The following is a 21793-nucleotide window of genomic DNA, read 5'->3' as shown; positions in this document are numbered from 1 at the left end:
CTTTCCTACTGCTCCCCTTGTCTGCCCCAGCTGAAAGTCCTACTCCATCTTCCACATTGGCTCTGGCACTTATCTCACCAGTTGATCCAATTTTCTAATCTGGTAGAAACATAATCAAGCAAAACAAGATGCAAGTCAGTTCAACTAGGTTCACAAATGGAACTGACTCCCCAAGAGTCAGATTAGTACCACAGCTGGAACTAGGAAAGCAGCAAAAATACATGGCTGGAGGGCAAACACCACTTAAAAAACCCCAACAGATTATTAAACTAAATTGTATTATCTACCTGCACCTCAGAAGACAATTCAAGAAGCAAGCAAGGAGAAGGAGGGGGAGGAAGAGAGTACTGAAGCCAGGAAGGGATACAACACACGTGAAACACGGTATCCTTAAAACTATTCATCACTATACAAAGTGACTGACAGAAAAAGTGGCACCAATACCTTTGTCAAGCATTTAAACTGTGGGGTTGGGAGAAAGTGCTAATAGCTGCTTAAATGGTGGGGCTGACAGTGCCAGGGGAAATTTTCAAACACTCCCCACGATCCCCTTATTAGACAGAGATCCTGCTCAAGGGAAATAAAGGGGTTTTCCAACCTTGAATTAGTATAAATGCCTAGGTTTGGTATAAGGAAATTTTATGCTCAAATACTTCCAAGTATTAAAACAATACCAAAAAATCTCTTAACATGTTATATCATTTTATTTGTCTATAAAACAGTATAACCTTACTGAAAGCCTCATAGGATTTTATATGCATTCTTGTAAAACTGGAAAGCAGTGTGTAGTTGAATGACAATACGCTTTTGGTAGACTTTTAATACAGTACTGTATATAATTCTGCTAACCTTTCCTTGAGTGAACCTTGTGAAAACCCTAATTTTCCCCTCCTGTTTCTGAGTCTTAACATTCTGTAAGTCCTACGCAAGGAGCACTGGATGAATGCTACTTTTATTAATGTTTTCCTCTGCTCCCACTAAGGAAAGAATACAAATCCTATGTGAAGAGATTTAAATTTATCAACCACTCACTTCACCTCAAAGCCGATCCAGCCAGTGCTCACAAGTGACAGAGAACCTGCCTGACTGCTACTTGGAAGCCAGCACTTGAAGAAACACCCAAGACCTGAAGTAGTCACGACTCAGTGGGGAGCACTCAGATCTTCAATTCAAAGTGAACCAATGTCCACTTACAGAGATGGGAAGCACTTTTTTGAGGAAGAGGTGTTAAAGCAAGATCTAAACCCTTTCCTTGCTTCTACTGAATTTTCCTTGAGGACAGAGATGTTAAGCCTGGTACCTCTACCCACATCAGCCAGAGAAGTAATTTTATCTTTTCCAAAAATGTCCTTTACAGTTTTATTGAATAAATAACTAAAGCAATTGTTATACTGTTCTTGCACTGTAAGGACTGAGCTGCCTTTCATTTGAGAGAAAGTTCCTATGATCTCTACAGATAGCCTACAAAGTGCTGTAGAATACCTGGACATGAAGAAGCTTTATAAATATAGCATTTTTTGTTTATGCCACTGCCTGGTGTTTTTCACTTAGTTTACTTAAAAGCAATTTCTCACCTGTTCCAAAATCCAGCATTATTTTCATAATTCTGAGGTACGATGTTGGACAGATAAAATGTTTCAGCCATAGCTCTCTGCACAGAGAAAGAAAATAATATAATTTAATTTAAACATTTACAAGCTGAAAACACATTTTAGAAGTTTTCAGATCAGAATCCATTTCTAGTTTAGTCTTCACATGATCAACATAAAAGTTCACATAAAATCTAAGTCAGAACATCTCAAAAAAATATTTTGGATTATGAGGTGCATAACTGAGGCTACAAACCTTGCAAAATGTATCTACTTTTTGGGGCTTTGGGGGCGGGGGTTGACAGAAATACAGCACAAGAATGTCCAATTCTAGAGGCATAGGAATCACTATGTCACCCAGTGTCAGTTTCGTAATGTCTTTGGAAGTGACTAGCTACTCTTTTTTTTGAATGAGAAGGATGCTTTCACCCATGCTTGTCATTTATTTGACTGCCTAATGGGTAACTTTTTCTTTCCCTTACAAGTAAAAGTTTTATTAAAAATATTCATCATTATTTTATAAATTCATAACATGCAGGTGATGAAATTATTTACGAGACCGTAATGGCCAAACATGTACATATCTGCCTAATTTTATCTTTCAAAAGTGTTATAAACCTCTCTGAACAGAAGCCCACATGTCTCCAGATACAAAGGATGTGGCACTGAAAAACAACGCCCGTGCAGGCAAATAAAGAAAAAAATTTCCAAGATCTTAACCCAGAATCTTCACAGGTCCTGTACTTGTCAGTGTTTTTTACATAGTACTTTGTCAAATTGAAGGGGCTGACAGAACTCCTTAGGATAATGAGCAAATACTACCCACACTAATTACAACTGTGAAATAAAAATTTTATAATCCTTTATTTGAAAGATTGTATCATCTCACTGCATTTCAAGCCAGGTACAGGATCTCTGCACAGGTAGCTCACCAGCAAAATCTCCCCAAAGACCACAAATAAATAACCACAAAGGCATTTCCAGTAGAAGTAAAACAACTGGTTCTTTCATCCACCACATGCCACTGTGCTGTCACTCTACCCCACCGCATACTGTTCTGTCTGGTAGAAATACAAATTCAAACTGCTTTTTAATTGACAAATTGCTGCATTAGGCACATTTCACAAGAGGATCCAATAAATCCAAGGCTGCTTTGTTAGTCCGCCAAGGCATTAGAGCATGCTTTTCTTACAGCTCAAATAAATGGCAGGTGAAGACATTTTATAGACTGAAAGAACTATGGCAAAAGGTGGTTCTAATTTACCTCATACACACTGCCAGAAAGGAAAAAGCCTTTTAAATCATCCAGGCAATCCCCTTGCCGATACAGAACAGTACTTAACAGCTTCTTTGCTCTGCCCAATCTAGCCTTAAACATCTCAGCACCTGTTGGCCAGAATGAAGTCACCGTACCCTGTCTCCCTTGAACTGAGCTTTGGAAGACAATTGAGGTTAGTCTGATGAAGGTTATCATCTTCATTTTACAGGTAGACAATGTGACATACAAGAGGTTGAGAAGACTTGCTTAACACTACGCTGTTCAAGATATACTCGCATCTTCTCTGCCAAACAAGCTAATCAAGGTGTAATTTAATGAAGTATGTCACCAGAGCATGCACCCGATTTAGACGCCTGAAGCAGACTGTGAGAGCATCTACAGTGCTCAGTCAGGAACACACCTTGTAACTCCAAGTCCAGATCTGTGCATCAATAATGAGATCATGTTCCATCTCAAAACAAACTGTAAAAGGAACACTGCACATTACTTTAAAGGGTCTTTTGACCCTTTCTGACTGAAAAACACAAATTAAAAAGAAAAAATAAAATCCTACTGTTGAAAATTTGTTATCTCCCGCTGGTGCCATGTGTCCTCGTGACCATCCGCTCCCAAGGTAATCTTCATTGACAGCACTAAACATTAGAGGGATGTTAGGATCTGGTCTGAATTTACAGTGCCTTCGGTCCGCACTGCCTGAGGAATAACACACCAAACTGTTAGGTTATCATTAAACCATCATAAAAACAAGACAAAAAACTGGTTCTGTCCCATCTTGCCAAGTGACCCAAGCTTAAGGATTACACACATTCATCTAAATTGGGTATTTGTCTTCTCAACCATAAAAAAGAATAACTCTGCTTAAATACCTGTGCTTCAGTTCTCAATCCGTCCCTACTATACACTAGAAATTCTAACATGCTTTTATAGAGAAAAAGCAAAATACTTTGGCCTTTATCATAAATGCAGGCACATTAAAGGCAAGATTGCTAAAGATATAAACCAGTATATATTCACTCTTTAGGACAATTAAGATACACAGATCTTCACTACAACCATTTCTTCTTTTTCCAAGCCTAGCCTGAAGTAGGATAGGTATATCTTTATAAAATTAGACTTTGTAAAATAATAAGACTTTCTCTTGAATGGGTTAAGTAATTTGTTCTTCATGAACACAGAAATAAACATAGAGCTTTCCTGTTCCTTTCCAAGATTCCCCTTCTGCCTGTCCAGACATTTGGGAAATGTCCACGAAAATGACTAGGCCTAAAGTATTCTGGTAGACAACAACATTTTGCGGGGAGGGTTGGGAGGGGAGCTAACTTAACTGTTGCAGAGTTGGCAGCCCATTCTAAGTTGCTGTCTTCACTGGGGAGTCTGTGCCTTCTTCCCAGGTTTACTGGTCATACACCTACATTTGTGTCCTTCCACTGCGTGAAGTCCCAGTCAACTCCTTGGAAAAGAAATTACGCTGAGTAGGCTGCAACTTTGAGACTACTTCATCCCAAACACTGACTGCCTCCTTGGAAGTGATGGTCAGAAGAGCCCTACATGAATTATTCTGGCACTGACAACCTCCTGTAACACACCATCTTTCTTAGGAAACAGCTTGGGACCTAAGAACTTCCATAGTTAAGGAAGCTGCTCTAGAGAAGCAGCAGACGTACGTGCAAGGGCTAACTCAGCTGTGCCTGTGCAAGGGCTCCACACAGGGAGTGGCACAGCATGCAGCTGGAAAATAACTGGCTTAGAGCACCATCACTGTGTCCACATTTTTTTCTCCAAAATGACAATATAATTCAAAGTATCTACAGCATACTGATTTCTTTCTTTATAAAATTCAGGGTGTCATCTTAGGCATAATTTCATAGATGCAATATACAGGACTGTTTTACAGTCTCTTTTCATTTAAGCATGAATCCGGGCCTGTACACACCAGAGAATTTTCCTCAAACTCAGCAGTTTATAGAGCACCTCCTATTGCTATACAACGCGAATGGCAATTTTCAATAGTCATCACTGCTAGCTGTTAAAACTATTCTTTCTTCTATAGCCGACTGTGCATGCACAGGCAAACTGCAGCACTCTGGCTTTTTTGTCATGTCAATACTATCACTGAGCACATTTGCACCCTACGCTTCCTTGTGCTCCATACTGAGAAAAAAAGTGTGGTACATGTCTCCATTTGGCAGCTCTTTGAAGAACACAAGGATATGCAAAGACCACAAGGAAGAAGGGAAGAGGCGGACAATGAGCATGCATATGGATAATGCATTTCTTGGAAAACAGTGCCTGTAAGCAATTTCCTCTTTGCATAAGTCCATGGAGGTGATGTCAAAACATAGAGGTGGTCAGAGCACCTTTATGCACTGCAGGTAGAAGGAAGGAGCTTCACCTCTCTTTTATTTTGGTAAAGCATGTGACATGACACTTCAACACAGGAGTGATGCTTAGGAAGCCACATGGACAAGTTTATCAGTGTGCAAAACAACAGAATTCTTATTTTTAAAAAATCCTATTTAATCTCAGTATTTACGACAAAGTGTAATCTATCAATTAAACCTGAAAAACAGAAAAATGTATCCTTATTTATTCTGTGTTCACTGCTTTGACGAAAACAGCTAATTTCTTCTGTAATCAATTTTGTACATCTCATATACATGTAAAGATAATTTCTTTCCACTATGTTTTTTAAACATTTAAGTTCTTACTTATCAATAAAGTACATTTTTTTACATCACAGCCTTTTAAAACTCCAGAACACCAAAGGTTTTCGTGACCTTCCCCGAACAACACAGTTCTACCTCAAATCTCAATTGGAGTAGCTATCAGACATAAATCAAGAGTTGAATGCCTCAAGATGCTTGATCTCAGCTTACAGGTTACTTGTATCTGATCATTTGGAAAACATTTTAGCAATTCGGCTATTAAGGCCCACTTGAAAGTAAGCCTGGCATTACTGCTTTCTTCTCAGAAACAAGTGGAATCAATGATGCTACTTAGGGGTTGGTTATAAATATTTTCAGGATCACGCTTTTAATTTTGAAAGGTAATTTGAAGACAGTGATTAAGATATATTTAGAGGGCTACTGCATTCATAAAACATTTTACAATTATACAGTTACCTCCATTACTAATAATTTGCCTTATAAAAACTGAACTAATGCTATAAACTTAATTTACAATGACTGTATACTTCTCATATTTCATTCACTACTGACAGCAAAAAAAATCACTGAGCCTCTGTCTTGCATAAAGAACAGGAGAGAGAGTATTAGATAATGCACATCAGAAAATACAACAGAACTGCATCAGCGTAAATAATGGCTGCAGTAAGTAGGTAATGCCCTATCCATCTTTGAACAATTACAGCAGTTGAAGTCCTTTGCTCCATTTTTATCTCACAAATGGACATTCCTCTTTTCTTCCCATTCTGAGCAAATCTCTAAGATCTGCACATGAACAAGTCTGGTCACTAAAGGCGCTGACTCCACAAGCATTCACACATATGGGGCAGTACCTAAACTGGCATAAACTGGACCACAGAACTAACTACACTAGCTAAGGAAGCAAAAGCAATTTTCATGTGCTTCAGCAGTAACACTGATCTTTGCAGGTCTGAATCCAGTAAGGAAAGTTTAATTTTCAGCGTTTCATCTTTCCTCCATTCATGTTTAAAAGAGGTAAGTTAAGCTTCACTCCTGCAACATGACTTAACTGACACAGCTATATCAATCTGGTGCTTACAGACTGTTTCATAGCTGAAATTTCCCACAGAAGGTAGCTCTAGTTCTCCTTCATTCCTCCCTTTCATAGCCCTTGGGCCAAGTGTATCTTGCAGGCTTCAGGACATTGTACATCCAATACCAGACTAGTCCCAACAAGTGAAAGAACACTGAAGAGGCCTGCCAACCTGCAATGACAGATCACTTAAATCACTAGCAACATTAGACATATACTCTAATGAATGAAACTGACATCCACCCAGAGGCACGCTGCCTCCAGTGGGATTGTGAATGGGTGGAAAAATCCATACCTAGAAATCACTATAGTATTTTTCTCCCTGCTTGCTCCTGGGTCCACCTTTCTGTGAACAGCAAAGCCCATTCTGGGCATCATAAACGTAAGCAAATAAATACCTACATACCCAGCGTCTTCTGTTTTGAAATATGTTCTATCACCCATCTAGGCACTCGTTTTGCCTGGTCATAAGACAATGCATGATTTGTATAATATCTGGTCTCTGTTCCAGCTTCAGGGAATCCATATTTTTCCAGCAGAGACTCTTCTACTGGTTCTAAGAAGAAAAATAAACAGAAAGCCATCCAAAGATGAAATGGGATCAGAAACAAGACAGTAAGAAAAGTATGTCAGTGGATGTAAATATACTGTATAGGGAACTACTTGAGGTTACTGCCACAATTAAGACCTAAAAAAAATACGGAGAGCTATCCAGTGAAACTCCCTTCTACAAAAAAAAAAGTTGTGCTTTTCATTGTGTCCTCACATGAGGATCTCAGCTCTAGGACTAACTCACCCACTCTACTGCCTCCCAATATCTACCTAGCAATTGCCTTGGGCTGGCCTTCAGAAGAAAAGCTAACAGATACTTAGGAACAAATCAGTCAAAAAAAGAAGTTACGGACACAGGAAATCAAAACACACCCATTTCACCCTTCAGAGTTGGAAATTACACTCCTCCTCACAAACTGAGATGTAGGAGTTGAGCAAAAGCACGAGTCCTGCAGTCACCAGGAGTGTGTGCTCACACGCTTCTGAATGAATGAAAGCTTCACGTTGAGGATTTGTTGGGGGTTTTTTTGTTGGGTTTTTTTTTTTTTGCAAGTGACATTTTTGTCTCATGGAAGAATATTTACAGCATCTTACTGACTTCCTTGTCCTCCAGCCATCTGTTCGACAGCCACTCGTGTTTTTAGAGCCGTTCTTCCTGTGCTTTCCAACAGTCCGGTGCTTTTAAAGCCTTCAGGTTTCCCCCGGGCCCGGTGCCCCCCGCAGCCCCCTCCCCACGCCTCAGCCCCCTCGGCAGGTGGGCCGGGGCCTTCCAAGGGGACAGCCACCACCCGTGCTGGCCGCAGCTCCCCGGGACAGCCCAGGGCACGCAACAGCTTAAACGTAGCTATAGCCTGACCTGAACTGCATGTTTAAAAATAAATATATATATCTGTGTGTGGTGACATTATGGGGCCGTTACCAGATCACACCAGGCTGCTGCTCTCCGCTCCCCACTGCCACACGGGACGCTTGCTGCCACGGTGGCACGAAACCCCCTCCCTGGCAAGCCACCAGCGCCTCGGCGGGAGCAGGTGCGGCGAGGAGACTGCGTTTCCAGCGCAAGTTACAGCCCAGCATCCCCAAATAAGCCCCCCACGCCCCCAACCCGGCGCAGGTACCAGGGAACCGCCCGCCCTCCCGCCCCCCCCGGGCGCCCCAGGCTGGGAAAAGGCTCCCCTGAGGGGAGGGCGCCGGTTCGGGGCCGCACGGCTGTGGGGAGCGGGGCCGCCGCGCCCGGCCTCCCCTCTGCCCGCGGCTCTTACCCTCCGGCAGGGCTCGCCCGGGGACCGGCTCCAGCTGGCTCTGGCTGCGGAGAAGCCGCCACGCAACCCAGCACGACACGGCGGCGCCCGCCGCGGCCCCGCAGAAGAAGCCGCCCAGAAAGCGGCGGTGCCGGGGCAAGGCCGCCATGGCGGCGGGCGGGGGTGTGCAGCCGCGGCGCCGCGCTACCCCCGCCGCGCCCCCTGCCGGCTCGGCTGCGGCACTGCGGGCGTCTGGGCGCCATGGTGGCGGCATCGCCTCAGCGGCGCCGCGCGGGAAACCACCGGCAGGGAGGAGCGGCGCGGGGTTTGCCCGAGAGCGGTGGGGGAGGGAGGGCGAAGGCGCGGGGCTCGCCCTCACGGGGGCCGCAGGGACCGCCCGCCGAGGGGCGGCCTACCGAACCGCCAGCCGGCGAGCACCGCAGCGTGCAGCGTGATTGGCTTTAATCACCTTCTGGTGATGTGGCATCAGGCTTTCTGTCAGGACCACCACCAGCCCGATTACTGCTGGGGGTTTTTCCCTCACAGGTGCCCGGTAGCGTTTGTATGGGCCTCATGTGGGCCCACTGCAAGCATTTCCAAGCCAGCACCAAGCGTGAGGCGTTTTTGCTGAAAAAAAGGACCAGTTTAGCCATGGAAAACACCAAAACATGAGGGCTGCGTCGCCACGCTGTCAGCTCACTGAAGGCAGCTTGCCCAGTGGTCTGGCCACACTTCGGTTTGTGGCTGAGGGCTTCTTCTTGTCTCATGTGGGGACCAGGAGTGCAGGGGACTCGGGCTTCTTTTTTTTTTTTTTTTTTTTTTTTACCTTTTGTAATCTTCTTCCAGCTCCCGTCCCCCTGCCTCACAGAATCTTTTTCGGTGCCCTGCTGAAGTGGGGAAAAACCCCACCAAGCCCACGGTGTATGGAAGCTGCACCTCGGTCCCCGGTCTCAGCTCCCCCTGGCAGCAGATAGCTCACGCCGAAGCCATTTCCCTGTCTGCAGTTTCCCCGCCTGGGAACCTTGCAGCACTCGTGCATGCTGCGTGGTTGCTAACAGCCTCCCTCGGAGGAGGAAAATCTCCAGCCATCTTCATCAAGGACCTGGTTGTGCGGTTGCTGTGGGCACACTGTGAACAGGGGTGTGCTGGTTCATAGCAGCTGTACGTTCAGTGTTGTAACTTTCAACTTCCAGCAGCTGTTAGGGAATTAGCGGACAAATTTTTGTAAATCAGGTTAGAACCATTTAGGCGACTGCTGTCCCTTGCTCTCTGCTCTGCTCTTCTGCTAGAGCTGGTGGAAGGGAAGGGCAGGCACTTCACTGCATGGTCCTGAGATTTACCTTAAACCCCCCCCCGATCACTGGCAGCTGCAGCTACCTTGCTGGACTTTATTGATAGAGCTTAGCATGCATGTAATTCCCTGTGTAAACAGGTTTTTGCTGGGAATGATAAGCAGTGCTACCATAGCGCTAGAAGAGGCAACACACTTAAAAGCGTACAGCAATTCAAGCTAATTCCCTCTTCCCTCTGGAGGAGTTACAAATGATGGGCAGCAGAGGCCTCAGCTATGCCTCTGCAGGGATTTTGTTAGGGATTTTGGATAGCTGAGAAGCTATTAAAACACCAAAACACTCTTCTATAAAAAAGGAAATACTCCAGCTAGATGCTAAAGACAACAAAGTAACAATGATTTTTCACATTGCACCAACAAAAGAAGCAATTATTTGTAATTTACTGTTTATTTTCATATACAAAAAGATAAACTTGAAATAGGTTCTTTCTAGTTTTTTTCCTCCTATCTGTTGGGGTGTAGCTGCTTCACACAGGGCAAATACTACATTCATACTGATTTATTCAGACACCCAGTGCAAAGCTGAAGCAGCAAAACTCCAACTTGGCAGATCTAATTTCAAACTTGAGACTCATTTCTAAAATACCACAGTAAAAAGGAACAAAGATCCACTGCAAATTCATGAACTATGATACAATGTTCTTTCCAAAATGTCTTCATTTCATAACTGCAATACAATGGATGTCTGCATTAGGCCATTTTATATATACATTTTATATATATATACTTTTGCAGAATACATATATAAAATATACATATATAAAAAATCAGCACACTTCAATCCAAAAGGGGTTACAGCAACGAGCTTAACTCTGTATACTTTTTTCTTTAACAGGATACTTTAGTATAACTTTTGTTAACTCAGTAGTACAAGCTATCTCTGTTCTACATTTTTATAGCTACAAGAGTGAAATATAACCTACAACATTTACATTTCACATATCTTGGTATACAAACAGTACTTATTGAATTTGAGCCAAGGACCAAAAGACTCTTTAAAAATTATTTCACCATCTGATAGAGCTTCCTGTAATTTACACTCAGTTTATTCTGCAATCTTCTAAATCATTTACTTAATCTCATAGCTTGAGTTTAAATCCATTCAAACTGGAAATCCTGGAGAAACAGGTTACTGCAAACTCTTATGTATACTCTATATATACAAGTTAAGTAACACAGCGTAATAAGACTTAGCTATTTATCCTAAAACTGATATACACATATTTCACTACGCTAGACAAGTCTTAGGATTTTTATTTTATTTCTTTAAATAAAGCACAAATTTAGAAGTAGCTGGTAAAACTTACAATAAGATGGTTTAAAATGACAAATGGTTAGGGTGAAATTTCTTTCTGCTGGTGCCAAAACTTTTTCTTGTGAGTTTTGTACTATGCTGTGTTGTTTAACTGTATGCATCTAATGTTACATGCAGAAAGCTCTTTCCACAAGAATTGACATCAAACTGTACTTAAGTCAACTTTACAGTATAAAATTTGTCAAACTTAAGGACGAATGTGAAAATATTAACAGGTGAAAGATCAGGCTTTCAACTCTATCATGAGGATCATGCAGAATTCATAAGTAGATAGTTTGAGCAGATTGACAATGGCATTGTGCGGACTTATGGCATAGAATTGAGGTCAAGAATGTTACTTAGTTTGCAGTAACCACCTCCTTCAATTCTCATCCACCAACAGATCAACTTTTGCATCATAGTTATTCCATTGGAAGGCCAGCAGCATTGCAAAATGCCTCCTCCTGGGAGATTTTAGTATTTTTTGTAAATGATTTACCAAAGATAATCACAAACCATCGATAGCCATAGAAACATTAGACAGTCAAGGAAAAAACAGGGAAAGGGAAGCATCTCCTTTTCTTCCTGTAGTAAGTTAATTACTAATATTTAATTAATTAAATGAATTACTAGTAATAGTAAATTCATTACTATTTGGATTGGAAAGCTATTATTTTGTCCAAGTAAAATACAGACTGTAATGTTGCATCAGCTACATGGACACAATTTTAAAAAAACAGACATTTGGGAGGGGAACACGTACATAAGGTGTAGATTAAAAGAACGGTGTAACTTTTTTATTTTTTCCCCAGAAAATATATCCAGAACAGAATTCTCTTCAGCAAAGTACCATTAAGAAGTCATTACGGTTGAAGGTCTGCTTTTATGAGAAGGTTCTTGGGAGAAGGTGGTTGGAAAAAGGAAAGGGCCAGACGGGTTCTAGGTCTTGCCAACACGTTTTTTGCTATTGACAAAGTTGTTCTGGTTCCAAATCCACCTTCAGGAGCTATGAAATGCTCCAAACTCCTCCTCCTCCTCTCTCATGGCTGGAATTTTGGTTTGGATTGGTTTTTTTGGGGGGTTGGGTGGTGGGGGTCCTAGTGTTTTAACAGGGGTGGCAACACAAAGATGCCAGTGACCACTAAATTAGGATTTTAATTGACTAGGATGGTTACTGGTTAAACTTCAGTTCCTCAAAACAGTGGAAAATTTGAATTAAGTATGGCCAATGCCTGCCTTTTCACAAAATCAGAACCTATGAAGTCTTCCCAGAACATGTTTTAGTTTTGCAATACTAACCTTACTGGAATGTTATATACTGAGGTTTGTTTTGGTTTTTTTTAACAACTGGAAAGATTAAGAGGCCTCTGCTTAAAAATGGGCCAAAAAATGCAGAAATAGTATTTTAATCACATCATCTGCCCCATTAAAATACTGAAATAAAAGGCTAACAAAGGAAGCACTTTTCAGAAAACACTTTCTTGATATATATCCAGCACAATGCCATTATAGAGCTTCAGAGAAGCCCTTTTGGTTTTAATGTTGGAAAACAAAAAAGTTTTGCTTTTTTCCTTCAGTCCTTGGGGATCACTTTCCATTTACATATATATATCATATATATACCTGTATATATGTATATGATACATATATATAAACACCCATATATAGCAAGGTTCCTGTTTGTGTATGTTACAATATTGTAGTATCAAGGAGAATCCAGATAGCAACACTGTTGTTTAACATGAGGTTTGAGGTAATTGGTTCTTGAAATACCTGGATCACAGACTGCATCCAGAAATAACAGCTGGGCAATGAAAAGTGTTTTTTCAGACAGAAAAAACTAGTAAAAAAAAAAAGCTTACAGCAGTTGCTTTTACATGGAGAAACAAAGGCACAACAGAATCGCATTACATTTCAGAACAGCTTGATGGACATAACGCAAGTATGATCTCTTTCTGTGGAAGTGTCCTGACAAAAAGGATTACTGCTTACTCGATAGGTTACTACTTCAGTCAGGCAACCGAGCGTCACCCCAGAAGTAGAGTTTTAAGAAAGAAGTCCCATGTAAGTAAGGGACCAGGTGTACTTCGAAAGTGCTCCAGGAACAACACGCACATTCACGGTCCCACAGAACGGGATGGCACCTCTCCCGCTGGCTTCCACAGGGCCAGGACTTCACTAACACCACAGATGTAGGACTCCGCAATTGCAGGAGCCTGCTCAAAGTCGTTTAAGCACTGGTTTCAAAAGGCACACTGTCAAGCCAGCTTCAAGGTAGTGCAATGTACCGTTTGGTTTAAAGCTTTTCTCAGTAGCTCTTACCCCACTGACACTGTGCTGTCGAGGCTAAGGGAACCAAAAAGACCAGAGTGAATTTAACGTCCAATGGGAGAAGTTAGCTGAAGTGAAAAGAAAACATTTTAAGGTGGTTTTTTTTCTTTAATACTTCGAGAATACCTTGGATTGGCTACACAAATTTGGAATGCTCTTTTTCAAAGTAGGACTTTGGACATGACAGTGCTCCTTTTCTCTAGTGCCTCCAGCCCAGCGTAAAATCTGATGCTGGGAACAGAGAGCACATATCTGCGTGTCTGGTGAAGCCCGATTAGTTGTGTCATTTCAGAGAGCAGGAACTTCTAGGAATTGGTTTTATCAGGACTCTACTGGCAACAGCTCCTTACAGATCATATTGTCAATGCAGCAGACACAGCTGCTATAAACGGATACGGCAGTGAGCGAGATCAGCCTGGCTATTTGGTCTTGGTAAATTCTTAACACCCTGACTTCACAACTCACTGCAGCACCATGGCATACGCCAAACGACACACTTCTCACACATGGATACTTGCATGAACACGTGAAAAAAAACTCTTCCTGGTTAAACTGAAGATGGTCATAGAAAAGCAATTAAGCTTATTTAGCAGAAGGGATGTGACATGCAAGATAACCTAAACATATACTCAGTGCCATCCTCAAAGCATGTCCAAGTACATCCAAACTTGCTCCTCTAACTGGTTTCAGGCTAAATGTGTTCTATCCTCTAGACTTTGATGTAGTGCACACAATTTAGACATCATATATATATTTATTTATTTGCTGTGCATACACAGACCTTTCTCCCCTTTCCCTGCAGAAACATATTAGACATTACAAAAATAATTTGTGGTATAAAAGAATTCTCACACAATGTAGAATTTTTGTTTGTATATGTAACTAAAATATATATATATATTTCCAAAAGTAAAAAAGTCAAAATGTCCTTATGTTCCTCTATTATATAGTCTATTTTATTTACAATGTTACCAAACAATATTCTGTATGTAAAAGTGATAATAGTGTACGGGACACTTCCTGCTTAGCAACTTCTCAAGCAGAGTGTGGCTTGAAGAGGACTGCAACAACAGCACTGTCACAACGTTATCAACCAGCACCTTCACCTGCAGTACGAGTTTCTTCCATACTAAGTGAAATCAAATCTTCCCCCTATAAACAGGGCAAGTTCTGACAGTCTGCCCAGAAAGCAGCCCAAGAGGAATGAAACCTGTGTTCTCCGCTTTCTGCTGTGATACTAAGGGGGATTGGGATTCCTAACAGCGAGGCCTGATCCAGCCAACCTGGAAATGGCCCCCAGCAACGCTGCACTGCATGGACCCACAAGGCTTCTGCTGCTTCTGCTGAAACCAACAACTTCACGTGGGAAAAGCAGGGAGTCAGACACCCAAGTAAAATGCAGTGGAGTTACCAGGGGACACTCACGGACCTTCTCTTTGGAACAAACACACACAAAGATCTCGGCATTTCCATAGGTGTCACTTTACCTAGCATAGCATATTCTGTAAGAGAATTTCAGCTGAAGAACAAGGCAGAAGAGAAAATGGCTTTATCTTAAACAGAGAAAACTTTATGATCAGGACTAGCTAACACCCTTAATCATAATAAGCCTGGTACTACTTAACTGATGGTTAGACTGGTTTCTAGCCATCTCTTAGAACATGCACATGTATTTTCCCATGAGCCACGTACAATTTCCAACCTTGCCCTACTAATGCAATTTCATTAGAAAGTCACAGCTCTATCATCTCAAAAAAAGTGGTGTTAGCTCCTGTGGTACCTCCACTTCCAAACTGTGAACTCAAACTTTCTCCACCTAGGAAACCAGCCCAGCTAGTGCAATAAATTCATAAAGGGAGTTACTCCAGAGAGATGGGGAATCCTGGCTCCTAAAGTCAAGGAGAATTTTTACCCAGGATAGTTAAGGTTAATATTCACCTAAGAAATGCCACACAAGAGAGGAAGGTCAACAATAAAATTCTGCAGCAAAGTTTTTGAAGAGCTACTTCCTCTAAGTCTGAATGGGAAGTGAAATTTGGTGCTTGGAAAGTACCGTAAGAGGTGTTGTACCCATCATATTCAAGGGAGTGTTAAGAGGAAAAGAGCCGCAATTGCTTATTACAGCTAAATGTATGGAGGTGCCCGATGGCTGGCTGGCTTGGAAAAAGCCTCTGCAGTACTGAACAGAACAAAAATCATGTTGTCAATGAGAGTTCAAATGCTAGAGTAGCGCTGAGGAAACCACTTGCTTGACAGCTCAAGCGTTGAAAGACCACTAAGTTAATCAGAGCTTGCCTTCATTAATAAAATAAATAAATACCAGTTTCAAAGAACAGCTTTAGCTAAACTGGTACAAATTTGTAAATAAGCAAAAGTTCAGCATTTCTTTCTCTGCTGCAACAGCAAGACACACATACCTACAAACATTTACAATTTGTAACTGAGCACACACGCAATTTGGAAATTCTTTTTAAAATCATTTTCTGAATCCTGTTGACAAGATGATCTATAAGGAACCATTACACCAGGGAAGATGTAATACTTTACAATCAACATTTGGTCAAAGTTTGTATGGTCGTGCAGTTCCCTGCAGTAAGATAAGCTACACGTGAGAAATTTTTATGCTTTCTCAAAAGAGAAGATTTCGGAGACTGTCTAATAGGCTATTAAAATCATATGGCACTTTCAATAAATACTTTAAAGCTTCTTAAAGAAATCAGGATAAAAAAGCAACTGCTGTAATAAGCCTGTTTTAGCCATAATACATAATGCTGAAGGAAAAAATCCAGAACAGCAAACAAACAGGTATTAACAGTTAAAAGACAGTACAGCTTTTTTCTTTCTGCAGCAATATGAACCAGCTCCCATGCCTGGGGAAATGGAAGCAAGCCCACCTCAAAACAAGTATTCACTCAATCTTAACCGCTCTACGCTCCACCCCAACCCTTACATCACTTCACTACTAAAACATAGTCACATTTTTATATAAATCTCAGTGCAGAAATGTATTAAACATGAAAAATACTGATCCTGCGAACTTTTATGACCATGCCTGACATTAAGTGAGCGCCTAATGTCATGACGCCAGAAGAGCTACCTACACACTTAATGCCAAGCATAGGTATGTTGCAGCATCAGACCCAAAGATGCCAACCACGACCAGGGACATTGGCTGGGACAAAATGGTATGGTTCCGTCTGGTTTTGTCAAGGTGTTCTCAACAGAAGCACATCAACAATAGAAACTTCCAAACCTACACACAGAAATACAGTTACATGTGTGTACATACTAATATGCAATATACATTCAGTAACTTGAAAGAATAGGTTAAGACTTTATTCAGATAGACAAATTAAGGCAATTATCTTAATGTCTCTTCAAGATAAAGGACCATGTCCTCATTTGTGATCTCTAGGTTTTAAAGCTATATTTTTCAAGAAATGTGTTTCAATTTTCTTTGTATTTTCTCCAATTAGTGATTTTTGCTTGCTTAATAAATTATAACTGTGCAAGGGTGCACGCTGACAATTTGGCAGTGGCAAGTCCAATTAGTTTATATAATACAGACTTTTTACATTTTCATAAGAGGGTGATCAGTTTAGAACTGCATTTTGGTTTAACAAACTGAAAAATTTAGGAGTTCTGGCCATTCCATGGATATAACTTTGTCAGTCTAGCAAGACACAGAATTCATGTTATATTCAAAGTCAAAAAAATAAAAATAATTAAAAAAAAAAAAAAAAAAAAGATGTACTGTCCTTTCACTAAAACAGACCAAAAGAAAAAATAACACAGAATGGAAACAGCCTTCACAAATAAGAGTGAATAATGCCCAGGTACCTTATATAGGCAGTTATTCTACAACTGTATACAGTTATTTACAATGGTGCTTTATAAAACAAACAGAAAAAAAAAAATGGTAGCACTTCCTAAAAGATTTTGGAACTTTTTTTCATTTTTTTCTTTTTTTAAAACTCCCTTGTCATAAAAGCCAACTTACATTAAAATATACTTACTACAAGACAACACAACTAACAAAATATATAATAAAACTCATACAAGTAGAAAATTCTGAGGTATTTCTGGTTTGAGGTGGTCTGTGGTCATGAAGTTTTTAATTTTTTTTCAGTTTAAACCTCGGAAGCCACGTAACGTGTGTGTGTGTGTGTTTTGTGGTTTTGTTTTTTTTTTTTAAGTTTTTTTTTTTAAACATTGCATGTTTTGCAAATTAAAAAAATATTTCAATGTTGAATCAGCAGCATTAGGAACATTCACTGACTAGAGCGAGTTTATGGCATAATAAGAGTAACGGTATTTTAGAATATGCACCACTTTAAGACAAAAGAGTTTCATCACAGAGTGAGGAGAAAGCAGCGTCAAAGAAACCAGTCGGAGAGATGCTGCGATAATCACTGCTGCTGCTCAGCTGCCTGGGCATCCTGCAGCTGGGCAGGTCATAGGTTTCTCGGATGCTACAGGAGCCATCTGCCACCAGTTCAGGTATTTCCACCCCCGCCCCCAACCCCAAATTAATAAGAGAAAAAAAAAAAAATATATAGAGCCAGTTTTCACACTTTTCCTCTCTCCACCATCTGCACTGGTAGCTTGGGCTGACAGATAATCAACCCTAAGGCCGAATTCCCTGAACTGACTCACACTTCAAGTGAGATGCAAAAATTTTCCCATCTTCCAGTATTTTACCAAAGTGCTCCTGAAAACACACTTTCCCACCTCTTCTGATTACATTGCTTGAAAGCATCCTTCCCATTACTATCTGGAGTCAAAAAATAAAATGTAATTATAGTTCTGCGCTGTTCTTTTACCACCCAAGCCTGAGATACTGGAGGAAGAACTAGCGCCTTGCTTACAACCACTGGCTCTTTAACTCAGCTTTCTCCATACGCTGCAGCTGTTAATACTCTGCCCAGAAATGTCCTTCCCCTCCTCTAATGGTTACCTGAGAAGTAGCTCCATAGCAAACGATGTTTCCCCAAATGCTGCCAAATCCAACGTCACTCTCCCCACCCCTATTCTATGCTCCCCCCTTCAATTCTACCATCAAGAATTAACATTCTCCGCCCAGTTACTTTTTTTCCATGTTACAATGACACCCGTTAGATCCGTAAAAGACACATCTGCTGTTTTTTTTTGAAGCTCACTTCCAACAAAAAAAAAAAAAAAAAAAAAAGGAACTGAACCCAAAACCTAAACAAAATGGGGAAAAAAAATATCCTTTTGAGGAAGGTGTATTCTTTATATAACAGTCTTTAAGTTTCCTCCACAGTTTGCAGCATTGCGTTTTCAAAGATGGTAGGTGGTTTTCCTTTATGTCACAGATGCTCCGCTCAGAAGACAGACCGATAAAGAGAAACCCAGAAAACTGAATAAAATGAAAACAACTGAAGTGAGTTTGTTGAGGTTCTGAGGTACCTGCACCTTTTCTGCATTCATTAGTCGGCACCTGAATGCTTGCTGAAATGTCCATTTTCTTAATACAGTAGAGCAATGTGCTGGTAAAATTGATCCAATCCAAAAAAATAATAATAATAATAATAACAATAATAATAAAAAGTCAAGATAAAATAGCAGCTGCATTCATGTGTTTGTTGGATTTTTGTGTTTTTGTTTTTTTGTTTTTTTATGTGTTTTTTTTTTTTAACTTTTTTCTTTTTTTTAAATCCACTGAGTCTGGAAAGACAAAAGTGAACCAGGACTTAGATACTAGACTCTTTGGGTGGCAAGTCCACGTTGGTGACGGATGTCACGATGGAGACGAGGCAGTCCGAGGTAGTGCCGTTTACGGATTTGCGGATCTGCGCAATGCGCTCCTCGACACAGCCCGCTGAGAGCCGAGCCTCCGCATCGTGGTCCCAGCACTCTTCGATGGTCACACAGAGCTGCGCCAAGCCCTGCAGACAACAAGGGGGAGAAAGCACCTTCAGCAACGAAACCTGCTCCAGGGACCACCTTTGCAGCGAACGGGGAAGTCCACTTCACACAGCCTAATGCTGTAAAGAAAAACTAAGAATATTTCCTCCATGGTATGCCAATTACCCTAAAATTAGCTTTAAGAATTGCTTTCAATATGTGGTTTGGGGATTTTTAAGATTCTGCTTTCTAAGGCTGTAGAGCTTGGTCACATCCAGCTTTTTTTCATAGCCCCTAAAGTATTTTTTTTAATATCAAAATACACCCCAAGATTCAGTAGTTAAAGCTTTAAAAGACATTAAGTATTACGAACCCCATGATAAAACCATGAGAGCTGGCAGCACCATATCAGTTACCATGAAACCATTGCTTTGTGGGCAATCGCTGCTGAGGATATCCCCAAAATAACCAAATTCAACTCTGCTAGAAGAGCACAGCTCTTATTTGAACCCTCATTTGAACTGGAATACTCATCTTTACAACCCACAGCTCTCCTTGACTTCTAGCCTATGAGTTAGTACACATGACTGTAGCCAAAACCGTGGCCGTTTGGTCAGAACAGAGGCATTTAGCTTTTTCCTGAAGCCCTGTGAGATTTCATCATCTGCTCAGCTTCCCAGTCTTAAAAAAAAATCACCTCTTTTATTAAAAATGCAAGCCTGAAACAATCTACCTCTGGGAAACCCACGCTGCGTTTTGCTTCATTGTCTGCTTGGCTTCACATTTAATTAGTTTTTCCTCAAAAAATTGTTAAATCTTGTATGTTATCTAGCTAGTGAGGAACACGCCTCCAATGGTATGGATCGTTTTCTTTTTCTTAATGGAAGGGACTTTATTTTCCATCCTTTAGACCCACTAAACCACCACAAGCTCCGTGTTCAGCACTGGCTGACTTCAGACAGCTGATTTACCCTCTAAATACAAGGGACAAATGGGAAGTAGAGCATGAAGGTGTCGAGCAACCCCTCGTGCCCTGGCACTGACACTCTAGCACCAGGGAGCTGGTCTGTGCACCAGGGTGGGCTGGTTAGCTTCCCTCCAAAGCTAACGAGCGATGCATAACCACATCCCTTGTTCCCATCACACAGGAAAATATTTTCCACTGTTAACCAGGAGCAACGTACAGGGTGTTTCAGCCAGTGATCCTTGAACACAGGGCGCATCTTTTTGTGAACCACCACTTCTTGCAGGTCCTCAAGGGATGGGTGCTGACCTATTTCTTCTTCGAAAGGCAGCATGTATTCATCCACTGGACCTGAGGCGCACACAGAGAACTGAGTTAGTACAGAAACGTCCTCCGCAGAGCTACCTCCTCCCCATGCATGAGTGAGCTGCGACTCCAGAGCAACCTCAACCCGCTGCAGCAAAGCCTGAAGTTCACATGTCATTGCAGACAAATGCGATTTACATTCCTCCTGCACAATGGACTTTGCTGTCCCCACTGTTTGTCTGGCCACGCATTTTCCACCTCACTGAGTTACGAATCCAAACCCTCAGCCAGGCCTCCCAATCCCACTGCTCTCCTGGAGGAGACTCGCCGGGTAGTCTGGCTTAGTTTAATAGAAAGAGCAAATCAGCCCATCCTCCTCACATTTTAGCACAAATAGCACAGCAATTTGACAGACAACAACCTAGAGAAAGGTTTCAGCGTAAACATCATTTCATTTTAGGCACTGACTAGCAAGGTCAAGCACATACACCACTTGTGATCCGGCTTGTTCATAGGTTTGATTCAGCCCTGACACGCTGGAGCCAGATGCACTTGTCCCAAGTACCAGGTTTAAGTGCAAAATGATTTCTGAACACTTTAGTTATACCAGTTATGGCTGTGAACTGCCCGGGGCCACAGGAATGAGACAACTGTTTCGAGTATCAGTGCAGGTGCTGGACGGTAGCAATAATTTCTGCTTATTGAAACATCATTTGGCTTTTGGCGATGCATAGATGCTCTCTCACAAATGGCAGCCCCGCTTAACTGACAGGCTTTTTCAGGGTGCTGTGCAGCATCAGTTATGGTTTCTCCGTAGCAAAGAGTGACCTCTTTCAAGAGTGGAGATATTTCAAGAGGGCCTTTCCAGACTAAAATAAAAGAGCTGACCACTTCAGCTGGTCATGAACTGTGACACCAACAACCTGACATTTAGGTAATCCAGAAACACTCATTCCAACGTATGACACAGTAACTCTCACAACGTCCCCTTCCTCTTCCTCCAAGAGGAATCAAGGCTACAGAGAGCTGCACTGGTGACCTCCAAGCCAAATCCGCTGTTTACACATCACTTCTGAGCTAGAAGTGCAGATGAGGTTCAGCTCCCAGTTATCCCAAAGGAAGCCTCCTCTCTGATTTAACAGTGCTGCGTATGGCACCTGGAGTAGCTTGGCCAGCTGTTGCCTGAGAAGCGTTGGAAGGGTATCACAAACATGACAGGCAAAAATCCAAGTGGATATTTGGGGGGCCTCAACAGAGAAGGGTTATTCTTTATATGAGTG

At 41.5% G+C, this 21793-nt stretch overlaps 2 protein-coding genes across 5 annotated transcripts in view; both read right to left on the bottom strand.

The window, feature by feature from the left end:
* Nucleotides 1–8619, bottom strand: part of EXOG (exo/endonuclease G) — a 48148-nt gene extending 39529 nt beyond the window's left edge. For all 4 annotated transcript variants that reach the window (XR_008747318.1, XM_055804600.1, XM_055804599.1 and 1 more), the window contains exons 1-4: nucleotides 8421–8619; nucleotides 7013–7162; nucleotides 3422–3561; nucleotides 1575–1651 (exon numbers count right to left, since the gene is read on the bottom strand). Coding sequence is in view for 3 of the 4 variants with exons in the window: in XM_055804600.1 (XP_055660575.1) it covers nucleotides 1575–1651; nucleotides 3422–3561; nucleotides 7013–7162; nucleotides 8421–8568 (515 nt within the window). In the remaining variant the exon portion in view is untranslated. The remainder of the gene's footprint in view (nucleotides 1–1574; nucleotides 1652–3421; nucleotides 3562–7012; nucleotides 7163–8420) is intronic.
* A 1500-nt stretch (nucleotides 8620–10119) lies between these two features.
* Nucleotides 10120–21793, bottom strand: part of ACVR2B (activin A receptor type 2B) — a 108322-nt gene continuing 96648 nt past the window's right edge. The window contains exons 10-11 of the mRNA XM_005240952.4: nucleotides 20428–20558; nucleotides 10120–19284 (exon numbers count right to left, since the gene is read on the bottom strand). Of these exons, the coding sequence (XP_005241009.2) occupies nucleotides 19090–19284; nucleotides 20428–20558 (326 nt within the window). The 3' untranslated portion in view covers nucleotides 10120–19089. The remainder of the gene's footprint in view (nucleotides 19285–20427; nucleotides 20559–21793) is intronic.

Source organism: Falco peregrinus, chromosome 5 (assembly GCF_023634155.1).
Source record: "Falco peregrinus isolate bFalPer1 chromosome 5, bFalPer1.pri, whole genome shotgun sequence".
Lineage (NCBI taxonomy): Eukaryota > Metazoa > Chordata > Aves > Falconiformes > Falconidae > Falco > Falco peregrinus.
The sequence above is the reverse complement of the archived record's forward strand: the minus strand, read 5'-3'. Positions and strand labels throughout refer to the sequence as shown.